We start from the raw sequence: 9639 nt of genomic DNA, 5'->3' as shown, positions 1-9639 counted from the left end.
TGTGTGTGTGTGTGTGTGTGTGTGTGTGTGTGTGTGTGTGTGTGTGTGTGTGTGTGTGTGTGTGTGTGTGTGTGTGTGTGTGTGTGTGAGAGAGAGAGAGAGAGAGAGAGAGACAGAGAGAGAGACAGAGAGGGAGAGAGAGAGTTTGTAGGAGACAGAGAGAGTGTGTATCAGAATGTGTGTGTGTGCGTGTGTGTGTGTGTGTATCAGTGTGTGTGTCTCAGGTCATCTTCAATTAAGCATTTGATTAACCACTCTGACGTCACCATGACTAAGGGATTACAGGAAATTAGGGTTACAGGGGGTGTGTGAGTGTGTGTGTGCGTACGTGTGTGTGTGCATGCGTCCATGGATGGGTGCGTGCGTGTGTGTGCACATGCTGTTGGATTTTGGCATTTTTCTTCTTCTTGAACGCTGACTTGATCAGTGTTTTGTTTTAACTGACTGACTTGTCAAAATAAAATAAGACTTGACTTCGTAATGACAACTTCTGATTAAGACACCCGTCCTGTTGTGTTCAGCCATGCCTGTAAACTCTGCCCCTGTCTCACACCACACCATCACACCATCTGGGTATGACTTTACAATGTCACCACAGCCCAATACTACAGCACTGTACCACAAGACAACGCCCTACACCTCAACACACAAGTCTGTGTGATCTGGTTCTTGATTGTGAGGTGTAAACACATTGCCTGGTTAACACCAGACCTACACGTGAGATTAGGTCTGGAGAGTTGCCTATTGTAAATTCCGTAGGGGGCAGAATACTTGGCTATTATGACACACTGCCCTGCTCTCTGATTGGGCAGAGAAACTGTTAAGGTCAGAATACTTGGCCATTATGACACAGGGCCCATGATCTTGGACGTTATGAGTCATCCTCGCCAGACTGTCTTTCAGATCGAAACGATTGTGTAGAACTAAAGGCAGTATGGGAGTTCCCAGGCTAGTAAACACACACCATTCCATTCCAAAGGAAGATTCTAAACGGAGATTCTAAGTTGATAAGGAGGACCTGGTGCAGTTGAGTAGGGAGGCTACAGGGAGAGCACATGTTTGCATGCTTTGTGTCGTGCTACAACTCCCCTTATCTGATATAAATGGAACTAGATTCAAGATTCAAGATTAGTTTATTACGTCTTATTATAGGTTTGAAGCCTATAAAGAGTAAAAATTGTTGTGTTTTTCTTGTGTCCTCAAAAAGATTTTAAAAATAAAAATAAAAAAAGAGGGGGGGGGTGGAAAAAGTGCAAAGAAAGTGCCTTGTTGTCTTCAGCATGAATTCAGTAATCTTATTGCTTGGTGGAAGAAACTACTTTGGAGTCTGGTAGTATGAGATTTCAGGCTTCTGTACCGTTTCCCAGATGGTAACATAGTAAACAGTCCATGGTTGGGGTGACTAGGATCAGCCAAGATTTTCTTTGCCTTCCTGATGCTCCTTCCCTCAAATAGCTCCAGTATGGAGGGTAAGTCACAGCCACATATATTCTGAGCTGTACGCACAACCCTCTGTAGAGCTCTCCTGTTGGCTTGAGAGCAGTTCCCATACCATGCAGTAATGGTCCCCGTCAGAATGCTCTCGATGGTGCCTCTGTAAAACGACCTCAGGATCTTGGGTCTCATCCCAAACTTCCTCAATCGTCTGAGGTGGTACAGACGTTGCTGGCTTTTTTTAACAGTGCGCTGTGTGTGTGACTGTCCCAGGTGAGGTCCTCTGAGATGGTAACGCCAAGGAATTTAAAGTCTCTCACCCTCTCCACTGTCTCACCGTTGATGTTAATGGTTTCAAACTGGTGTTCTTTCCTCCTGAAGTCAACTATTAATTATTTTGTCTTGGACACATTCAGAGACAAGTTGTTTCCTCTACACCACTCCATGAGGTTGTGTATTTCTTCCCTGTAGGCTGTTTCATCATTGTTTGAGATTAAACCGATAACAGTGGTATCATCTGCAAACTTGATGATGGTGTTGTTGTTGTGTATAGCCACACAGTCATGCGTATATAGAGAGTAGAGGAGAGGGCTCAGAACGCAACCTTGCGGAGCTCCCGTGCTGATGGTCAAGGAGGATGATGTGATGGAGCCCATTCTCACCACCTGTTTCCGTGCTGAGAGGAAGTCTAGTATCCAGCTGCAAAGGCCACTGTGAATTCCTAGACTCCGGAGTTTGTCGTCGAGTATGCTGGGGACAATGGTGTTAAAGGCTGAACTGTAGTCCACAAACAGCAACTCATATAATGTAATGGCCAACATACTGTTCTCAAGAGCTCTGTAGTGTAGTGTAGTGTAGTGTAGTGTAGTGCAGTGTAGTGCAGTGCAGTGTAGTGTAGTGTAGTGTAGTGCAGTGCAGTGCAGTGTAGTGTAGTGTAGTGTAGTGCAGTGCAGTGCAGTGTAGTGCAGTGTAGTGTAGTGTAATGTAGTGTAATGTAATGTAATGTAGTGTAATGCAGTGTAATGCAGTGTAGTGCAGTGTAGTGCAGTGCAGTGTAGTGTAGTGTAGTGCAGTGCAGTGCAGTGAAGTGCAGTGCAGTGCAGTGCAGTGCAGTGCAGTGCAGTGCAGTGCAGTGTAGTGTAGTGTAGTGTAGTGTAGTGTAGTGTGTCATGTAGTGTAGTGTAGTGTAGTGTAGTGTAGTGTAGTGTAGTGTAATGTAGTATAGTATGACGTATGGGCTGCCATACTGTTCTGTATATGTAATGTAATGTAGTGTTATTGTAATGTAATGTAGTGTAATATATAATAATATAATGTAATGTAGTGTAATATATAATAATATAATATAATGTAATGTAGTGTAATATATAATAATATAATATGTAATGTAGTGTAGTGTAGTGTAATATAATGTAATGTAGTGTAATATATTATAATATAATGTAATGTAGTGTAATATATAATAATATAATGTAATGTAGTGTATTACGGTTCTCCAGAGCTCTGGCGTCTCTTCTCCTCCATGTGTCGATGGGCCTCCATTCTGGACTCTGGAGTGTAGTCACATGGAGTTTCCCAGAATTCCTTTTCCCGCTGCAGACGCTCCGCCTCGCTCTCTGGACTCTCTTCGTCACTTCTAAAGAACACACACACCCAGACACACACACACAGACACACAGACACACACACACACACACACACCCAGACACACACACACAGACACACAGACACACACACACACACAAAATACATATTAAGATACAGAAGCAAAGAACACACACACACAGGCCGTGCACCGACACACGCTTTGGTGTGAAAAAGAATCATCTGTTTTCATGTTTTCTAACCATTTAAGACAAATACAAATACATTCAGATAAATTGGCCTACATCCCACACTTGCAGTGTGACAGAGCAGTCACCCACATTTGCATATACACCAACACACACACACACACACACACATGTGACAGAGGTCATCTTGCACCTGTTCACCCCCCTCGGGGATCGAACCTGCATCCTCGTCAACTACAACGGTTCGGCAATGGGAGACACAGTACGATACCGCTGGGCCAAGAGACTAGTCTCTCGGCCCAACGGCACGAGACTGTATGAGGCTATCGGAGGGAGGTTTACCAACGTTCCACACCAACTCTGTGCTAGTTAGCCTCCGTTACACACACAGAGTGCATCTTAATATGCGACCTTGCCTCCTCCACTTCCCTCCTCCACTCGCTTCTCGTCATGATGACATCACTGACAACAGCATTATATTTCAATATCTTGCAAAAGCTCAATTGTAGAGTCTTTTTCTCATTTGCAATTGGGATGGTGAATGAAAAACAGTCCCTCAAAAGTTGTTGTGGCGAGGCTGACAGCTGGGAAACTATATCGTTTTCTCCACGGAGGAGGGGCCAGGAGGCGGGACGAGGAGACAAGTGCAAGTGGAGGAGGCAAGGTCGCATATTAAGATGCACTCACACACACGTTCCTTACCCATCTTCTTGTGTGATGGGTGTGTTTTTCTCTTGCCCCGCCTTCTTCTCCTGTTCCCTCTTCTGCCATTGGTCAGCCTGCTGTTCCTGGATCCGCCTCCTCAGCTTCTCCAATCCCTGCTCTGCTCGGATTCGCTCCGCCCTCTTGATGGGCTCACCATCCAATGACTGGGCAGAGAGGCACACACACAACCAATCACGGTTACCATTTACTGTACATGTAACTAGAGATGCACCGGATTCCGGATCCGGCAGGATAGTAGGGTTTTTCACAGGATCCGGATGTGGCAGGATCTTACAGTTTTTCTCAATTGGTTTTGTACATTTCTCGAATCTTACTCGCATTTTGCAAAACATCACGTTCATTTCCAAAAAAGATTTAACAAGTGGCAAAACACCATGGATGACCTGCAAAACCCAATCTCTTGCTCAAAACCCTTGGCCAATCTCTCAAAACCAGGTTTTTGTGTCTGTGAACGTGTCAGAGCCATCAAAATGTTATGTCACTGTGTAAATGTTTTGGGGAGTGAGATCTTTCATGGATTATCATAACAAAGCATTTTGCAGAACACGACAAAATCAATTGATAATGTACAAAAACACTGAGAATTGTACATAACCATTTGCATGGTGATGAAAGCATTTGCTAAACGAGAAACGTATTTTACCATGTGCACAGGTAACAGCAGGAAGTCACAATTGAACAAGAAGTTTTAAGAATGATTATTCTGTTGTGAGAAATGTACAAAACCAATTGAGAAGAACTGTAAGCAGTGGATCCGGTATCCGGCATGTTACCTAAAAATCAGGGTCTGGTGCATGTCTAGCCTAGGCTTTTCAGTCAGTATTTCACAACCCCAATCACTGCATGGAGTGAAAGCCCTTTGGAAGCAGCCATTGCAGGCAGAGTGGCAATAAGCCAATGAGTCTAAAAAATGGTTTGAGCCAACGTAATAAAAAGGGCCCACGTGTGGGAGTAGACTGTATGTTTCAACCCTTTTGTAGGATCCGGTATCTGGTTCCGGATCCAGTTCGGTATCCGGCAGGATCCTAAAAATCAGGATCCGGTGCATCTCTACATGTAAGACACACACACCTGTAGTTGTGACAATATAGTGATGACATATGCGCTGTATCCTCCATACTGGGCAAAGATGTATGTATGTGTGTATGTGTGTGCGTGTGTGCGTGTGTGTGTGTGTGTACCTGTAGTTGTGGTAGTGTAGTGATGACGTATTGCCTGTACCCCTGGTATTGGCTGCAGGGGTGTGTGTGTGTGTGTGTGTGTGTGTGTGTGTGTGTGTGTGTGTGTGTGTGTACCTGTAGTTGTGGTAGTGTAGTGATGACGTATTGCCTGTACCCCTGGTATTGGCTGCAGGGGTGTGTGTGTGTGTGTGTGTGTGTGTGTGTGTGTGTGTGTGTGTGTGTGTGTGTGTGTGTGTGTGTGTGTGTGTGTGTGTGTGTGTACCTGTAGTTGTGGTAGTGTAGTGATGACGTATTGCCTGTACCCCTGGTATTGGCTACAGGGGTGTGTGTGTGTGTGTGTGTGTGTGTGTGTGTGTGTGTGTGTGTGTGTGTGTGTGTGTGTACCTGTAGTTGTGGTAGTGTAGTGATGACGTATTGCCTGTACCCCTGGTATTGACTACAGGTGTGTGTGTGTGTGTGTGTGTGTGTGTGTGTGTGTTACCTGTAGTTGTGGTAGTGTAGTGATGACGTATTGCCTGTACCCCTGGTATTGGCTGCAGGGGTGTGTGTGTGTGTGTGTGTGTGTGTGTGTTACCTGTAGTTGTGGTAGTGTAGTGATGACGTATTGCCTGTACCCTTCATATTGGCTACAGGGGTGTGTGTGTGTGTGTGTGTACCTGTAGTTGTGGTAGTGTAGTGATGACGTATTGCCTGTACCCTTCGTATTGGCTACAGGGGTTCCCCACCAGGTGAAGCTCCCTCAGATGCGTGTTGCTACGCAGGCTGCCCACGCTGCTCAGACTCCACACGAAGTTCACCGTCAAGTCCAACTTCTGGAGGCTCTCACACCCTACACACACACACACACACACACACACACACACACACACACACACACACACACACACACACACACACACACACACACATTTGATTCATTTTATTTGGATCCAAGAGACAAACAAGGAGCACAATATCCAAACATTGTGGAAGAGGTCAAATGATAGGTTGACAGATTTTTTAAGTCACTACATACTTATACTTACCGCAGAAATACACCAGCAGCGATCTGAGCGAGTCGAGCGACGGAAGTAATTGACTTTGTATTGAGTCGCACGACAAAAGCGATTCTAGAGACTAGAGCGATTTGCGCGAAGAGCGCGACAGTTTGAAGTTGAAATCCTTTCAACTTTCTATGACGCGGTTCGGCGACAAGCCGCAAGAGCCAATGACTGTATAGAGGTCAGTGACCACAGCCAATGGGAATGCTTGAATGCTTTGCCTTCTGCCTGTACGGACATACTCTAGTCTCCTCAATCGCTCGTATCGCTTGCTGCTGCACTCTGTCGCATTCTGTCGTACCAATACCTGTATTATTGTAGCATTAGGCCATTAAGCATAACCAACTATCTCTGTCTCCATATGTGCAACATACACAGAAATTATACCCGGGGTTAAAGGATGTATACTTAATTCATTTCCAGAGACAATATTAACTGATTGGTGTCATTGATTGATATTACTGTTGCGAATGTTCTCAACTGATTGAGTCATTCACTCATGCATCCATTCATTGAATGGCTGATTGATCAATGAATTAGCTAATTGATTGATTATCAGTGGCACATTCACCATGTAGTCGAGGCTATTGAGTGATCAGCTGCTGTGTGCAGGTAATGTATTGATAGTCAGATTTCACACACATCCATTACATGTAAGTCGGGTGCAGGGTCAAAACAACATATAGGTTAGTTCAAGATAAGGCAAAAGCTGAGCCGCACAACGATGAATAGAGATCTAAAGAAGGACTGATGCCGATGTGGCCCAAAACATCACAACAGCCCCCTTGACCTCATAATAAGCCTGCCAACACCCCCCTTAGTATTAAAAAATAAAATAGACCCATGATGCCCCCCAATGGCAACTAAGCAATGCCCCATCTCAGCTGTATGCTTCTCAACGCCCCCTAGGGCTCCCCATCTATTAATATAGATAATGTGCTGCTTACCCTCCAAGTTCTCTATGACCTCGATGTTGTTCAGAGCCAGGTTCAAGTACTCCAGCTTCTTCAGCCTCCCCACGTTCTCTGGAGAAAACACACACACAAGCTGCTGGTCACAGACATGGTCAGATAAATATTGGGCCTTTCTCAAAACCTAGGGCAGTGCCTTTCCAAGTGTATCAGCCTAATTAGTCACCCCTAGTAATTGGATACTCTTTATTAGTCACACCCAGTGATTGGATATTCTGTAGAGTTCACCAAAGAGTATCCAATCACTGGGCGTGACTAATTAGGCTGATACACGTGGAAGGCCACTGCACTAGGTTTTGAGAAAGGCCCAGAGTGTGTAAGGGGGGCAGCAGTGAAATGTGGTGCCCAGGGGCCTCACATTGACTTAGTATGGTCCTCCTGGCCACAGACAGACAAGGCATGTGAGACATGCATAAACTGATTAAAAAAAGAAACGTGCAAACTGATTACATAAGGGTTTGGTTTGTACATATTACTATAATGAAAATATTTTGGGGAGAAAATAGGTCTGAAGGTTATAGTGTTTCCTCAAAAGGGAGGACAACGGCACCACTTTGTCTCTCTAGAGTAGAGCCACGGGACAAACTTATCTGGATGACAACAGGGATTGGCTGAGACGGTGCACTGGTGTAATGACATGGTTTGTTACTTTGATTAGTTGCAGGCAGCGCTGTCCTATTGTGGCAGTTTGACAGGTAGACAGGCAGTGATGCTGCCCTTGGATTAGGTCTGGCCCATCCCAGCCAGATAAACGTGATGCCTGTCACAGACCCAGCTCCACCACCATTAAAACTTTTTCTCACCCTTTTGACAATTGCAGATTATTTGCCTTCATAGTTGCTCGTAATATCACTAACTCGAATACGTAAGATATGATGTTGTTCTTGTGATATTTGTTTTGTTTGGGAAAAAAAATAGTGAACGTGAACATTTAACATGATTATGCTTTTATGTGCGTCGCTTTGGAGAGGAAAGGCCACGTATATGGCCACTTGCAAAACCAGGCTTCCTACCTATTCGTGGAATGAGGTTGTTCTGTAAGTAGAGAATCCGCAGGTCGCGACACCACCGGTCCACGTGCTCCAGCCGTTCGATGTCCTGTTGATGGAGCGACAGCTCCTCGAGCGAGTAGATCTCGCAGTTGTTGTGTTCCGCGCGCCGGCGGACCATGTCCTCGGTGACTGTTGCGAGACACGAGAGGCATCGTTACTTTCTCAACACAAACTTAATTTCAATAGTATTACTACGGCTAATGATGTTTTCATTTTTCGCTTTAGATTAAAGGCTTAATGCGTAGAAGCCTGAAATAGGCTTGAACTGACGAGAACTGTGTGGGTATTCTGTGTTGTTGGGTAACATCGGAGCACGGTGAACTTCTTCATACGTCCATATTGTCTAACAGTAGACTACTTTCCTGAGGTTAATTCACTTCAATTTTAGGCTACATCCAAATAAATTGATGTCTGCAACAAGTACACACTGACCAAGGAAATAAACTGTTAAGACCACACGGCCGGTTACTTACTTCGTCCCATTTCTCTGTTGATGTTGATGTTGATGAGGGTTGCCGTAGAAACAGGATCTTTCAGAGTCGACCATTAGCCTCTCTCGCCCTCTGCTGGTAGATTAATGCATGTGCTGCTGGTAAGATGACAGCAACAGTGTTACAGAGGAGAACCATCACTTTATTATGAAGTCTTTTTATTTTTGTACCTAAACTGTATTCAATATTATGAGCTACTCAAAACAAGGAAATTGCTGCACATAAGTAGGCTATTTCCTGTGTTAATTTAAAACATTTCTGGAAAAAAAATAGATGTGAAACTGGAGTAGGCCTATTCATAATTCAAGGCCCATTCATTAATTGCTTGGTGCATATTGGCCGAATATAGCACCAATGGATAAAAGGACACAGGGGGGGCCTGAGGAGGCGACTGCCCTGGGGCCCCAGGCTACAGGCAGAGTAGGATTATATCTCACACAGTTCTTCAAAACATGATCTTGAGATCAACATTGACATACCATAAATGTAGCCTAATCCACCATATACTGTACATTCAAGAGGACATAGTATCTGTGTTTTACTTGGATTCAAGTAAAAGTGGGCGGTGTTGGCTTAGTTGGTAGAGGATCTTGGTCGGCAAGCAGAAAGTTGCAGGTTCAAGTCCCGCTCTGTCTGACCCCATCGATGTGTCCTTGAGCAAGGTACTTAACCCCAATAGCTCCTGGTGGCACGGTAGTACCCTGCGTGGCAGCCAGTACCTCCAGAGTGTGAATGTGAGTATGAATGGGTGAAGGAAATGAGTGGAAAGAGTGGCAAATGACCAGGGCAGGAATCGAACCTGGGTCACCGGCGTAGTGGACCAGTGCCCTACCGGAAGGAATGTTATTTTAAAGCTTGCTAAACTACTTGGTCCTCCTTTATCTGACCCTGCTGGTGTATATACAGTATACAGGGCTGGGCCTGCCTCGTGGTTAATGATTACCCTAGAAT

At 44.9% G+C, this 9639-nt stretch overlaps 1 protein-coding gene across 1 annotated transcript in view; it reads right to left on the bottom strand.

The window, feature by feature from the left end:
• Positions 1–8713, bottom strand: part of dnaaf11 (dynein axonemal assembly factor 11) — a 19107-nt gene extending 10394 nt beyond the window's left edge. The window contains exons 1-6 of the mRNA XM_063220532.1: positions 8671–8713; positions 8159–8326; positions 7122–7199; positions 5791–5963; positions 3930–4096; positions 2924–3070 (exon numbers count right to left, since the gene is read on the bottom strand). Of these exons, the coding sequence (XP_063076602.1) occupies positions 2924–3070; positions 3930–4096; positions 5791–5963; positions 7122–7199; positions 8159–8326; positions 8671–8680 (743 nt within the window). The 5' untranslated portion in view covers positions 8681–8713. The remainder of the gene's footprint in view (positions 1–2923; positions 3071–3929; positions 4097–5790; positions 5964–7121; positions 7200–8158; positions 8327–8670) is intronic.
• Between the last annotated feature and the right edge of the window lie 926 nt (positions 8714–9639).

Source organism: Engraulis encrasicolus, chromosome 16 (assembly GCF_034702125.1).
Source record: "Engraulis encrasicolus isolate BLACKSEA-1 chromosome 16, IST_EnEncr_1.0, whole genome shotgun sequence".
In the NCBI taxonomy this organism is placed as follows: domain Eukaryota; kingdom Metazoa; phylum Chordata; class Actinopteri; order Clupeiformes; family Engraulidae; genus Engraulis; species Engraulis encrasicolus.
Note: the sequence above shows the minus strand (reverse complement) of the source record. Positions and strands in the feature narration are given on the sequence as shown.